Here is a 15,992-nt window from a genome sequence, read left to right on the forward strand (position 1 = left end):
ATTTCTTGTTAGAAAGCGTTAGTACTCCAAGTCATTTAGCGCTATAAGTTGATTCTAATTTTGTTTCTTCTGTGCCGAGCTCCTGTTTGAGATGTTTCTCCATCAACCTGGATTCCATATCCCTGAAGGCGGATAACAAATCGCCGAGGGAATCATCAACGAAGGATCGCTGAGTGTGTAGGATTTAACCTCTCTCACATCACAATCTGTTTCAAATTGGAAAGTATCCCATTTCATTTATAAAGCAAACCAGGTCACGAACCCATTATCTTTGCTCTTAAGATTTTAGTTTACAAAACCCTCAGACGGACTTGTCAGTTCTAAATCCCCAAAATCTTAGTTTTTCTCTTGCTACATTGAGCTACAAGAACTGACGAGACGATATTGCACACTCCTAGAATAGTTCAAAGAACTGAATATAATGCTGAAAGTTAACGAGTGTGTGTGTTTTTTTTCAATCAGGAAATAGAATATTTGAGAATACCACATTAGTCCAGAAGCAATTATACCACTGGAGGATAAGGTAGAAGCGATCATGAAGTGTTCCGAACTGAATAATATAATGCGTTTAGATCCAAAATTTTAAACAGAACTGTTATGTAACACAGTCTTGGGATAGGTTTACATACACCCGACGTTACGCGTATATCCAACTTATCACCAATTATTTAGTAGTTATTTCTTTCATAATACATGTTTATTAACTTACAATTGTCTTTCCAAAATTACAAGGTAACTTTGCCTCATGTTATATATTTTAAATGCATTTAAAACTTGAGATAGCTGGGGCACCATTCAATATTATGAACTTCTGCTTATGGAGGAATAGGTAAAGCATAAGTAGAGCAAATTATAGTCCCGAATCGTTTCCTGCTACCGGCTTTTATTATACAATCCTCTATAAACAGTATTTTACAGAAATACTACAATAATGTAAATTCTTTAATGCTTATAAGGATTAGGAATCCCTAATGCTCCGAAGCAAGCAGGGATGGGAACTAAGAGTCACAGAGCTCCGAAGCAAGCTAAGCGGAAAAAAGGAAAGCCTAGAGTTCCGAAGCAAATTAGAGACTTTAGGCTTGGTATCTCCTAGCGCTCCAAAGCAAGCTAGAGGAGGAGTTAACCAGACGAGACTGATAGCTGTCCATGGAATCCTCTCGGTTATATAATCGTTTCAAGTGAGGCGATGGCGCTGCTGTTCCTTCGTCGTAATGTGACTGGTGGTTTTGCTATTGTCTCATCGTCTGCAGCTGTAGTACTCTATACTAAGGTGCACGTGGTTGTTGTTTATCAATAGAAGAACATATTGGGTGTTTGTAAACATAAGCACGTGGAACGTTACACTATTATACAATTGAATTATCTTTCTTACGGGTTACTTTGATCTCGTATGAAGTCATTTTAGGGACTGAAACTCAAAAATACTCGATTAAATACATCTCCCTCTCCTCCTGAAAAAAAATATATTGAATTTGCATACTGCGTATACTGATGGCTTTTCCTCGTTTAAAGTATCATTTCAGAAGACGATTCGGGAAATATATTGATTTCCAACTTTAGCCTGCTTTGCTACATTAGATTTCGGTGGATAAGTACGTTGAGGGTTTTTCAAAATACTCGTCTCATGTTGAACAGATAGACAATAATTGTCCAATCACACTTGCCACCAAAACATTATTACTATCTGCTGTTTCGAGCAAAGTCATTGGTTCGACCTAAGAGGCACAGGGCACCGCAGAACCGTTCACCAGATAGTGGCAGTTGACAGGGATCTTACTTAATCAGAAAATGTGATGCTTGTGCGTAGAATGAGTTAGGCCACCAGTATATCAAAGGTTGATAGGGCTAGATTTTAATGGCCGGACGCTGGGAACGAGCATCTCACAATACGCCTCAAGTGTTCGCGAATTGCTGTGATTATTTTCTTCCAAAGGTGGGAAAAGGACTGTGAAACCACACACATGATATGGGGCGGGCACACTTCATTAACGATGTCAGACGTCGTAGATTGTCGAGGTTAATACAACAGGATAGGGAGTAAACTGTAGCACAATTAACAGCAGACTTTAACAGACTTTAATAGTGGGCAATGCACGAAAGTCTTAGCACACCATTCACCGCACACTGTTAGATATGAGCCTTCACAGCTGACATCCCACGTGTACCAAGTTAACCGCACAGCATAATCGATAATGGCTGGAATGGCACGTGCCCCTCGTCATTGGGCCACCTAGCAATGACAATGTTGCATGATCTGGTAAATCACGATACTGCCTTCATCACATTGATGGGCAGATTAGAATTCGACGTCTTCCAGGGAACAGCTGCTTGAAACATACTCAGTATGATTACAACATGCTGATGGTAGCTTCATTATGATTTCAGGAACCTTTTAGTCATCTATGGGAACAGTGCTGCGTGTGGAGAGCACCATAAGGACCCTAGATCCTTCCTGGTCAAGTAGATAACAGGAAAGTTGTCATAATGTTCTGGGTGATCAGTGAATATTCGATGTCCATCTTTAAAAAAGTAATAAATAAACAAGACACTATTTTACAATCTAAGAGCCGTAGGCTCAATAAATATTTAAACAAATTTACCTCATTTTGTAGTTGTGGCATAATGGATGGACGCCTAGTAGCGGGTTTTGATGGCGGAGCCGTTACATTGGATGGGACTGAAATCGGTGTTTGTAAACTTGCAAGGTCTGCAGAGGAGATCAGTCTCGATTTCGATCTCGTAGTAAGAGTACTAATTGCTCTTGTTCTTGGTTCCACTTCAAGATGATGTTCCTCTTCCTGTTTAATCCATGTGATATCAAATCCACTTGATATAATTTCTTGGTGCGTACCTTGAGCTATGATTTCACCCTACAAAAAAAAGTTTATTATTGATAGGAGAAGGTGTTATACCTTTGAAACAATGTACCTTTGAACATCTGGGCTTTTCTCGAATTCAGAGCTATCTAGGTGCAGTGATTAAAATTCGTTTGAAAGAGCAAATGAAAAAAAAAAAAAAAAAAAAGAAGCACTACAAACGCGTTTGGCTGTTGTTTACTGACAAGTAGACCTCACCACTTCGCCGTTGCGTTAGCAAAAGGAAACAACTAATGTCCTAGAGTAGGGTTGAATATAAGATATTGACAAAAATTTTAGCTGCTAATGAGCACTAGAAATATGGGAAAACGAAATAGAAACATGAATGTGGGAAAGCCATCTATAATATAATTTGATAGTTGCAAGACCGATATTTTTTCGAAATAGATGGAGGAACAATAGTTATGACTTCAACTATGTAAATCGAGTTAGGAGGGATGTTTTTATGGCATTCCAGATCATGACCGCCATCTTGAAATCCGCCATATTGGATCGACGTCAACTTTTTCAAATGGAAAGAGGGCCATGTGAGGTATCAAACAACAATGATTTTTTCCACCCAATCTCAGACACTAATTAGTTTGTCCATATCTAGAACGGTTTACAACTTACAGTTCTTTCATTGTTGAAAAATTCGTTTTTTTGTAGCAGATAACAGGTAACTATAGTGACAATAAATATAGCTCCAGAGATAGTATTCTTACAGAACAAAATTACGGCAATTCAAGAAATGCGAGTCCTCAGCATTCATAAAACGGTCAAAACAGAATTTTGCAGAGTACCATGAGCACCTAATAAAAAATGAAGCGTCACAAATATCACAAAAGTTAATGCCGGAAATATTGAAAGCTTGCTTCTTCGGCACTTCGAACCATTCGATCGGCTCATCAGTATATACTGATTTACAAAATGCTTATTGAATCATTCCTGTGAAGCGAGGAGACTGAAATTGATTATACACAAGCGAATGCAGAGTGACAATAGTATCTCTGTCATGCAGTTTTGAATGGAAATGTTCGTCCTTTATTGCATAATCACATATAGTACGCCAATGTTTTGTATTGTCTAAAAAAAATACATTGAAAGGTTGAAATATGCCGGTGGTACCTTTTGGAATTTGTCGCACTTTCACTGATTTCCCAGGTGGAGCTATTGTACTTCGCACCTCTTCATTATTAAATAATTCTCAGGTATCCAGCATAAGTGAATTCCTGCTCCCTGTATTCGACCAATAGCAATTCACATATCATTCCGCTTCCACACTAGCTTCTTGATTGTTTATCTCATGATGTGCCTCCTCTAGAATATCCAGAGTGTATTCCATTTCGAATTCCAATTCTTCATCCGCTAGGAATTTAATTATGTCATCTGCGATTACTCTTTCCTGTTCTGATATATTTGTTTCATTGTGCTTGAACCGTAATGTCTGTAACTGCTGCAGGAGGTACACAGCAATGCTTTCCTTATTTAACGCCATGGTGTGTCGTTTTTTAGTCTAAAATTGTTGCCTGCACACACTCTCCCTAACACACACACACGCACGCACCTCACAGAATTACAGGCTTAATGCAATAAACGAAATAACTACTTCTCAAACACTTCCAAATTCACGGATAGAACTTACAGTGATAATAATATATTTCCTGCACTTGTCTCCTTACAAAGAGTTTGTCGCTGTAGAATGGTACACGATGCACGTAAGCTTCTACCTTATATCGTAGCTGCTACGACCAGGAATGCCATTGGCAACCAATATTGCTATTCTCTTCATCGTGCTGCCCCAACTGCTTGTAGTTTCAGTTTGAATCTACAAACGCACACACGAAGTGGTGAGGTCAGAACCACTTTATGAATACTGAGGACTTTCATTTCTTGCATTGCCGTAATTTTGTTCTGTAAGAATGCTGTCTCTGGAGCTATGTTCATTGCCACTGTAGTTATCTGTTAATCTGCTACAAACAACGAACTTTTCAACATTGAAAGAACTGTAAGTCGTAAACTGTTCTAGATATGGACAAACTAATTAGTGTCTGAGATTGGGTGGAAAAAATCATTGTTGATTGATACCTCACATGGCCCTCTTTCCATTTGAAAAAGTTGACGTCGATCCAATATGGCGGATTTCAAGATGGCGGTCATGATCTGGAATGCCATAAAAACATCCCTCCTAACTCGATTTACATAGTTGAAGTCATAACTATTGTTCCTCCATCTATTTCGAAAAAATATCGGTCTTGCAACTATCAAATTATATTATAGATGGCTTTCCCACATTCATGTTTCTATTTCGTTTACCCATATTTCTAGTGCTCATTAGCAGCTAAAATTTTTGTCAATATCTTATATTCAACCCTACTCTAGGACATTAGTTGTTTCCTTTTGCTAACGCAACGGCGAAGTGGTGAGGTCTACTTGTGAGTGTTGTGCCGAGTAATGCTCCTTTTAATTTTTTCACCTCCAAAACGAAGATTTTTTGTAGTTACCTTTTGTGTTTTGTGCTCTTCGGTTTTCGCAACTTGTGATATTTATTTGTCCAATCTTGGGGTAGAATCATTGGTGAATACAGTAATATTTTTAGTTTTAACTTCTGTTGAATATTTAAGCTAGTAAAGAACTTTTTTTCGTAATGGTGGCCCTCTTGTACCTATGAACATTAATGCATCGTGTACCTTTGAACGATAAATAATACTGTTTAAAGCTACACAATGTAAGTAGTTAAAAAATTGATATATTTTATATAGGTTAGGTTAGGATATAAAGTTATTAATTATAATTTTAAGTAGTTTCTAAATATCCGCTTATTGTATAACATATAAGGTTAGGTTAAAAGAGTTGTATATGCTTAACTTTATTGTTCACAAGTTTTTGTTAGAACTTCTCTTCAATTTTTAATTTAATTAATAAAATTTCAATTCTGGGGAACATTTTATAGCTAAACCTTTTATTGCAATTTATAACTATAATATTTGTGGCTTCTTTTTATATTATTGCCACAGAAACGTTATAATTATCAATATGTTCAAAGGTACAAGAGGGTCTGTTCAATGGCACATGACCATAATGTACCTGTGAACAAAACGGATGTTTTCTTATTATATCCTATAAAAGCTACTGTAATTACGTAACACGTTTAAAAATCATCCTATCTGATAGCAAAGAGATGGCACTTTAAATATACGACAAAAATTGGGGGAAAAGTGCTGAATATTAGCACCAAAATTTCGAAGACTCTAAAAGTGTTCACAGGTACAACACCTTCCCCTAACAAATACAAAAGGTTGTTTTCAAATAATGGAGTTTTGTGCTAATTCATTTGACATTTATAACTTACTTAAGTTTGATTTAGCGTTAAGCGCTAATTTCACTTACAATCTTACAAGTTACCTTATTATTCAGCAATGGTTAACGTCTCGTTACCGGAACTGTCTGTTTCAGTGTTACGTTATCACTGATCAGAACGGAATAGCTAATTTACCCCAGAAGTTTTTCAATGCATATAAAACAGTTAGAGAAACCATACTGTAGTATATTTACTGACGGATTCTATAAGGTGTATATTTAATATACAGGGTGTTTCAAAACAACACCGACAACGTTTGGGAGCTGATACCTGACACTCAGATAAGACAAAAAGTATAGGCCAACCTGGGTGCAGAAATCCGTCATTTCGGAGTTATAGGCCGCCGAAAAGATGAAAAAATGAACTTTAAAGGTCCATAGCCTCATACTATGGGGCCTACCATAGTCGGGTTAAGACCATTTAGGAACTAATATGTGCCCTATCCAACTATATATGTTTCAGAATCCTGCGGTAATTTCGCAAGAATTTTTATAGATGTAGTTGTTGAGTACTTCAAATTATATGCCCGTAGCCAAACTCTCTGTATAAAAATTGTTGCGTGAGTACCGCAGGATTCTGAATCATGTACTTCTGGAGCGCATATATTAGTTCGTAAGTGAAGTCTTGACCCGAGAATGGTAGGTCCCATAGTATTGGAGCTGAAGACCATTCAAAGTTCATTTTTTCATGTTTTCGGCAACCTATAATTCCGGAATGACGTATTTCTGCACTCAGGTTGGTCTATACTTTTTGTCTTATCTTCGTGTCAGGAATCACCTCCCAAACGTTGTCGGTGTTGTTTTGAAACACTCTGTATTTTATGAATATAAGTGTAAAAATCGTAACATTAACATTTCATTTCATTTCATTTTATTTATCCTCCATTCTGTACAAACTTGGAAATAATTTTCCGATAGTACATGGGATTCGTCATGGTTAATTGATGCAGTACATATATTACACACATTTGTTAAACTTAATTCATACTTTTATACATTACAGTAATTTGAAATATCATTATACCAATACTACAGCATACCTTATACATAAATGGACCTATCTTGTTACTTTGTTACTACTATTTACATTGTAACTATTTAATTGATTATATTCATCTATTGTATAGAAGCAATGTGACAATAGGTATTCTTTTAATTTTCTTTTGAATGTAACATTAGACTTGATTACCTTTAATTTGTTTGGTAACTTATTGTATAGCATAATACCAGCATACTTTACCCCCTTTTCGTACATTGCTGTTCTATGGTTTGGTGGATGAAAATTAGTCTTTTTTTCTTGTGTTATAACCAGGCACGTCACCGTTTGTTGTGTACTCATTTATATTGGATCTTACAAATTCTATTAAGCAATATATATACAAACATGGTAAAGGTAGTATAACTAGTTCTTTAAAATATTTCCTACAGGACTCTCGGGGTCCTACACCAGCTAGAATTCGTACAACTCATTTTTGAAGAAAAAAAATATCTCTACTTTTTACAGTATTTCCCCAAAATATTAATCCATATCTTAATATAGATTCAAATGAGCAGTAATATAATATTTTTGCTGTATTTCAGTTTATAGTATTTTTGATGGTTTGTACGGCAAAACACATTTTTCTTAACCTATTCGCAATTTTTTTTATATGATAATCCCATTTTAAATCTGCTGATATATGTTCACATTCACTCCTTTCATCTAGAAAAAAAAATCTCAAGTTTCAGAACAAATGTCGCAGCTGTTATAAGAATCAGTTTTCAATTCTCCTGGGCTCAATAATTGAAAAAGAAACATATGTAGTTACAAAAGATGTTCTAGTACAGAGTTTTTTTTCGCAATAGTAGATCGTTTTAGTGTACAAGTACAAGGGGTTTATCAAGTACAAGGCGAAAGGTGTAGCTCCTGCAGTACTTGACAGTAGAAATACCAAAAACAAGAGCCTTGTTCAATTCAACGAAAATGCACGCTCTATTGGTGTAAGTTTAGATTATTTGGATAGAATTAGCTTAGTACAGAGGTCAAATGATTTAAACCAGAAAGCAGAAGATAGTAGCAAGATGATAGCAGATTATGATGGCGTTATAGGGTCAGGCCAAATTAGCAGTAACTTGAGTAAAGTTAGTAGTGTTAGTAATCTTAATTATGAAAACAAGTTATTGTATCCACGCACAGAAAACAATCGAGTAAACGATGTAACTACAGAAAATGGCCAAAAGGTAGAACGACGGAAGAGAACGCGAAAAATATTATCCAGTGATTTTTTATGGTAGGGGATACCGTACTACTAAATGTTCAAACACCCGTGAAACGCTAACAAATTCAAAAACAAAATTTACGCATGACAGAAGAAACTTAAAGAAACAAAATACTACACATGTATCGATAGGTAGTATTAATATTTATCATCAAAATGTTCAAGGTCTCAATAAGGTAAAAATTAACATGCTGGAGGTACTACTTTCCACTGAATTAGATAATATACATGTAATCTGTATAACGGAACATTGGTTAAAATTAGATGAAATAGAATATTATAAAATCCATAACTATACATTAGTAGAGTGGTACTGTAGAACGGGTACCCAAAGAGGGGGAGTTGCGATATATATTAAAACAGGATTAGAGACAAATATATGTAAAAATTTTAATTACCTCAACACCGAAAAAGACTTTGAGTCCTGTATAATGGAGTTACCAAAACAAAAACTATTTATCATTTGTATTTACAGAACCCCAAATAGTAATATTAAAGTATTAGCACACAATTTAGATGAGATACTGAAAAAATTAACTACCCCAGGTAATAAAGTAGTAGTAATAGGTGACCTAAATGTTAATTTTTTGTCAAGCGAAATCGATAAAAACGTACAGGTTCTTATTGATTCATACAACTTAACGCCAGTAGTTAGGGAACCCACCAGAATAACACCGACAACAAAAAGCGCAATAGACCAAATGCTCCTAAACAAAGACGTCTTGGAATATTCCGTGAAAGTTTTCAATACCGGATTTTCCGACCATGAAGCTCAAATTTTTACTATTCTAAATGTAACCAGTAGCAATATTAATAGAATATCGAAAACTATCACTAAAAGAAATTTTAGCGCAGACAATGTGGTCTACTTCAACTATCTCTTAAGCGGTGAAACATGGGAGGATATCTACAAGCAAACTACAGTAGATAAAGCCTGGGAATATTTCCTTAACATATATAGTAACTATTTTAATGCAGCATTCCCGACTACCACTCGTAAAATTTACACACATAAGACAAAGTCGTGGATAACTTCAGGAATAAAGAAATCCAGCAAAACAATTAGAGAGTTGACACAAAGAGTCAAACAAGAGTTATCGAACCCGGAACTTAATAGATATTACGCGAATTACAAGCGCATATATAGACGTGTAATAAAAATGGCTAAAAGACTGGAATATGACAAACAAATTGAGCGTTCAAAAAATAAATCAAAAACACTTTGGAAAATAGTAAAGAGTGAAACAAACAGTAAAGCATCTTCTAGGGAGTTAGGAAACATTGAATTGAATCATGTAGATACTAAAATAACTGACCCAGTATTAGTTGCTAATATTATGAACAACTATTTTACTGAAATCGGAAATAAAAGTGTAACGGGTACTAAATTCGAAAAAAATCTACGGAAGATAGGCTACAAAAAACGATGTTCCTTCAGCCAGTGATACCTAACGAAGTTGCTCAAATAATTTCAAAGCAAAAAGACAAATGGTCAGTAGGTTTTGATAACATTCCAATGACAATAGTGAAGAAAAGTTCCGCTTATATAGAGGAACCTTTGACATATCTTATAAATTTTTCCTTTTCATCAGGACAGTTTCCTCAAAAATTAAAATTAGCACGAATTAAACCAATTCATAAAAAAGATGATAGGTATAAGGTAGAAAACTATAGACCCATTGCCTTACTTTCGCCCTTCTCAAAAATCATTGAATCAAGTATGCAAAAACGTATAGTAAGCTTCTTGGAAAAATATAATATAATAGATATTGCTCAAAATGGTTTCCAACGCAAAAAGTCAACTGAGACGGCGATATTTAATTATCTCGATTATATTCGGGATGCATTAGACGACAGGAAAAAATGTACTGGCATTTTTCTTGACTTAACTAAGGCATTCGACCTTGTTTCGCATCAAATACTCCTCGAAAAACTAAACAATATCGGTGTAAGAGGAGTTGTAAATAAATGGTTCCAAAGCTATTTAGAAGATAGAAATCAAGCCGTAGAAATTGATTACACGGATCAGCGGGGTACAAGTTTCAAATATACCTCTGACATCAAACCAATAAAATGTGGGGTGCCACAAGGCTCTATTTTAGGTCCTACTCTCTTTATAATTTTCATCAATGATTTTCCAGCTTACATAAAAACAGCCAAACCAACCATGTTTGCTGACGATACAAGTCTAGCCATTACTGAATACACTGACAGTAAAATGAAAGTTAGTATCGAACAAACAATAGAAGAATTAAATTCATGGCTTGAAAATAATAAATTAAAATTAAATACCGATAAAACTACAGTAATAAACTTTCATCACTCTCGAAATACACATGTAAATAATCCAATCATATCTATTAAAAATAAATATATAGATAACGTTAAAGAAACGAAATTTCTAGGACTCTGGGTAAGTGATACACTAACGTGGGATAGGCACGTATCTGTACTCCAAAAGAAACTTTGTAAAGTGCACTATGCCTTAAAAAGTGTGAAGACATCATTCAACATATCAACCTTAAAAGTAATTTATCATAGTCAGTTTGAGTGTCTACTTACGTATGGAATAGTACACTGGGGAAACGCAGCAGAAAGTAAGACAATTTTTAAGATTCAAAAAAGAGTACTGAGAACAATGAAAGGTACAAAATCAAGAGTATCATGCAAAAGAATATTCCGTGAGCTTAAAATTCTCCCACTGCCTTGCCTTTATATATTACGAACGGCAATCTTTATAAGAAAATACCTGAAACCGTCTCTTAAATGCAACAGTGACATTCATACATACAATACCAGAAACAAAAGCGATTTTGCAATTCCCATTCATAATACAGCAATTTATCAAAAAGGTCCAAAATATACAGGAATACAAATTTATAACAGCTTACCATCAACATAAAAAACTCAGAATCAGATCACCTCTTTAAACAAAGACTAACAAAGTACCTACAAGAGCACTGCTTTTATACTGTCTCGGAATTCTATGAACATGCTCAAGCTAGAAACTTGTAGTTGTATGAATCAATAGTAAGGTATTCTATTTTATTATTACATGAATAGTCATATTTATTTATATATTATTATAGTCAAATATCTTGAATACGTGTTTCCTAAATACTAAATGAAGATAGCATAATGTAAAGAAAAAAAAACTATAGATTCTCGCACTATGAATAAAATCAGGTAGATGAATAGATAAGGTATGGTATTTCTATGTACATATATGTATCATGTTGTAAGACTAATGTGATGTATAAGGTAGTATAGTAGTAGTTTATTATATAGACAATAATAGAATTTGACATGTTCTATACCGCATGTACAAATGTACAATACTGTGGTCTCTTGAACGCAAAATAAATAAATAAATATTAACAATGTTTTGTCTCTTACCATTTTTCAACTGGAGACAAGAAAAACGTGTAAAATGCAATTATGAGGATAGATTTTTTTTTGTGTGTGTATTTCCAGAAACCAAAGCCAATGGTTATTTGAATATACTAGTAACTTAGGCATGTAATTCTTACAAAAGCTGAATACGACAATTTGAAAAATTAAATTCAATGAAATCTTTCAGTTTAACGTGCTACCATTATGTCCGTTAGCCTAAAGGAACGATGAGTAAGGTAAGTGAATGATAATGGAAGCTTTGGTAGAATGACAATACGGAAGGAAACAAGAATACCCCAAGAAAATGATGTCGTCCACAAAAAAAAAAAAAAAAAATAAATAAATAAAAATAAAAATAAAAAAAAACTTACACAGAGAAATCCGTTACCCAGGCAGTGATATATTGTACTATACACGGAATTCATATGTTTACTACGCTAATCTGTAGAAAGCATACGTTATTCATATGCTACATATGTACTGCCTTTTTCGCGTTTAGATGTTACATCATGTCACTGCAGCATCTCCGACATCTAACAGCCTTCCGTATATTACATACATATACATGTGTTATATATTGTATGCAAGCTATGTGTTATATACTAGGGATGACCAGAACCAGTTCCTGGTGGAACCGGTTTTCAGGTCTGAACAGATTCGGTTCTAGAAGATCCGGTTCTGGAACCGGTTTTTCGGATCTAGGTCTGGAACCGGTTTTTCGGATCCAGGTCTGGAACCGGGTTTTCGGATCCAGGTCTGGAACCGGTTCCTAAGATCCGGTTGTGGAACCGGTTTTTCGGATCCAGGTCCAGAACCGGTTCTGAAAACCGGACTCCGAAAACTGGTTCCTCGACTAACCGGTTCCGCCGGAACCGGAACTTTGTGGCTATCCCTATTATATACGTCCATCTGTACTGTATATGAGATCCTTACCACTTTTTTTTTTCTTTCATACGGAAAGTATTATAGAACATATGTTTTTTGTTATAGGTTTGCTGAGGATGTTATATATAGTCATACAATAAGTCCAAAAGCTACAGGATTTACGTGTGTAACTTACGGTTTTATGTACGCTACGTACATTTTTCTCTGTGTACGTTCCCGATGATCGAATCAGGGACCACACGCTCTACCACTGAGCCATTGTGCCCTGCTAAACGATAGTTTGAAAACGTTGCGTAAGTTGGTTCATAAAATCAAGAAGGGTCACTTTCCTGGTGAACATAATGTCCGACGGACTGAACTGTTTTCTCTTTTATACGAAATTATCTACCGATACTTTTACAAGTCGAAAGCAATTTCATAATATAATTAGTTGACCAGTGTAAGCGTTTTCACATGTCACCGAAGATGATGACAGTATATCATTGAAACTATGTGCAATTTCTCCATATTTAAAACAGAGATTGGTTTAGAAATTATATATACTTCCGAGCATTCGGCAACTATTTCCTTTTAAGCCCATCAAGTATGAGGGATGACGTCCCTCGGCGACCATACTATCCTTGAAAGTGGGAAAGGAAGCGGTCTGGGACCTCTATGTTAAGTATTATCTCGGTATTTGCCTAGTGCAAATGAGATAAACCTACGAAAATCCTCAACCAAGATTACTAGCTCAAAAAGATATTTACACGCTTTCAAACGAGTGCCCCCCCTCCCCCGGTTAACAAAATTTATCCGAAATCTGTAATATCTAGTATAAACGTAACGATCATCGGACTTCTCTTCAAATTTCGCGTTTTCATGTTTTTGGGTGTGTGCTTGTATCCATGTATTATTTCTGTTTTTATATATTTTATGCTTATACGTAATATAACCATGGTTAAGCCTGAAACAAGATACTTGGTACTTTAGCTTCTTTTCAAAAGATAAATAAAAATAGAAGATGCACTGTGAATTGAAGCGCTTGGAGGATAAAGGTGTTATGTAACAAATTGAATATGACGGGAAAATTGACTTTCACAACTTTGTCCGTTAATGGTGTAATAGCACTTCATCGTTTCTCAATATCTGCACTCAGACGAGGACTCACTGAATAATGTATTATATAACATGACTAACATATAACACGTGTATGAACCGCCAGAATGCAACGTTTGTAACATAACGCCTTTATCCTCCAAGCGCTTCAAGGGGCCGCGTTGGCTCAGTGGTAGAGTGTTCACCTCTGGTGTTTGGGGTCCCGGGTTCAAACCCTGCTCAAGCCAACTGAACTTTGTGGTGGACAAACACCGTGTGCGTGGGTTTTCTCGGGGTTTTCCCGTTTCCTTCCACTTTCTTCATTCCACCATTTGATTCATCTCTCATCATCACCATCTCCTTTAGCCTAACCAGTATAACCGTGGGACGTAAAACTAAAAGATTTCATTTCATTTCATTTCCAAGCGCTTCAATTGTGTTTGATTATGATATGAAGTACTTCCACTAGGGCCTACAATATAATTCTTAAAAGTTTTTATAATCCACCTCAGTGGAAATGAATTACTTACAGCTCGAATGAAATAAATATAATCCATATCTTTCATGAATTGAGTTTGATGGGTAACAAGGATACGAGTTTTGTGACCTAAATAGTTCTTGATACATTGTTCCATTAGTTCATTTCCTACCGCTGTGTCAACAGCTGATAGTGGGTCATCCAGCAAGTAGATATCAGCATCACGATATACAGTTCTGCAAAACATTAAAAACAACGATCAGCAGCAAATCTTTTCTCACATATTTTATTCTATTTTCATCCTTTTTGCATACAGGATCTCTGGAGAGGAAATGTCAACATTGTAAGCCATTGGTAGGGCAAGTCGTTCTAAGCAAAAATGATCCTATGAATACCTGATATATGCCTTATTGTTTCCAACCTAAAGGAAGGTGAAAGGTCATTTCCCGTTATTATTAGGTAGCCTTCACACTAGGATCTTGTGAGCCGTTCGCGTGAGCTGCAGCTGCTAGCTTTACATTGTCTTAAATGTACGCCTTCACACATACGCTTCGGTGCAAGTGAGCGCGGCTCTGAGCTGCAATGAAGATCACCCCGCCAGTAGCTAGCTCTAGCGGGCTGATAGCGGGGAAGAAAATAACACGGAATCTTATGAAAGCCCTTCACACGTGAGCGTGAACTCAGTTGGAATGGAGAAAAGTGTACATACGTTGAAACTTTTCTTATTTTGGTGTTACTCTGATGAAATGCACACTTTATACAATTTTATAATGTCCGTCAAATGAAGATATAGACATCCTGAAGTAACTGAAAAATTTCTTTCATCTTCTCTCAGTTTAGGAAACAGACTATAAAATGAACATTCTTCCAGTCTTGATCGATTTTTAGGATGAATTCACATTGTTCTCATTTTTTTTTTTTTTTTTTTTTCAATTTATCGCCAAGATTAAAGCTGCAGCTTCTTCTGGCTTTAGCATGGCTGCTATTTTGGTATCACGATCTTTTGAGCGACTCAGAAGTATTCAATGCCTTTACACTACAGGTTCACTTGAGCGGGTCACGCAAGCGGCTCACAAGATCCTAATGTGAAGACAGACTTAATGTTATCAGGTTTCAGCCAGTATTTTTAAAAATGTATCTTATACTTCTTAATGATACAAGTTATTCCTCACTACAATGCTGAGAAAATGGGCTTTCTGTGGATACGCAGTAAGTTAGAGCACTGTTTATGAGAGGGAAGTAACCGAAGGAAATTCTGAACATTTCCCTTTATCTAACCTTTTCCAATTCTGATGTGAAAACTTAGAGCTAATAAATCTATTTAGACAATACGACCTTTAATTGGTAAAACATAAACCGTGTAGAGGCACAGTATGCTTAGGTAACATATTTGCAAACACAAAGACAGAATATGTAACTAGCAATGTAAGTAAAATTTCCTTTTCAGAACATTATGCCGCGTTAGTTAATCCTATGAATACAAATATGGAACATTGTAAATTTAATTCCACTACCTTCAAACTAATTACAACTAAATCCCTTACAAAAGGTAACCTTCAAAACTTTATTCAATGACTATCGTATATGAATTAAGATTCGTTCATTTAGTACGGGCATTCGAATGCCAATGATACGTTTGGTTCTTTGTAACTAAGTTTTTAAATAGTCTTGGAATATGCAAGGTGTGAT

General features: G+C 35.6%; 1 protein-coding gene across 3 annotated transcripts in view; it reads right to left on the minus strand.

Moving 5' to 3' along the window:
* LOC145693709 (ATP-binding cassette sub-family C member 4-like) overlaps positions 1 to 15,992 on the minus strand; it is a 107,748-nt gene that overhangs the window by 22,329 nt on the left and 69,427 nt on the right. For all 3 annotated transcript variants that reach the window (XM_081769993.1, XM_081769992.1, XM_081769991.1), the window contains 2 exons: positions 14,356 to 14,539; positions 2,601 to 2,870 (listed from right to left, as the gene is read on the minus strand). In XM_081769993.1, coding sequence (XP_081626119.1) covers positions 2,601 to 2,870; positions 14,356 to 14,539 — 454 coding nt within the window. The remainder of the gene's footprint in view (positions 1 to 2,600; positions 2,871 to 14,355; positions 14,540 to 15,992) is intronic.

Source organism: Thermobia domestica, chromosome 8 (assembly GCF_964235325.1).
Source record: "Thermobia domestica chromosome 8, izTheDome1.hap1.1, whole genome shotgun sequence".
NCBI classification, from domain to species: Eukaryota; Metazoa; Arthropoda; class Insecta; order Zygentoma; family Lepismatidae; genus Thermobia; species Thermobia domestica.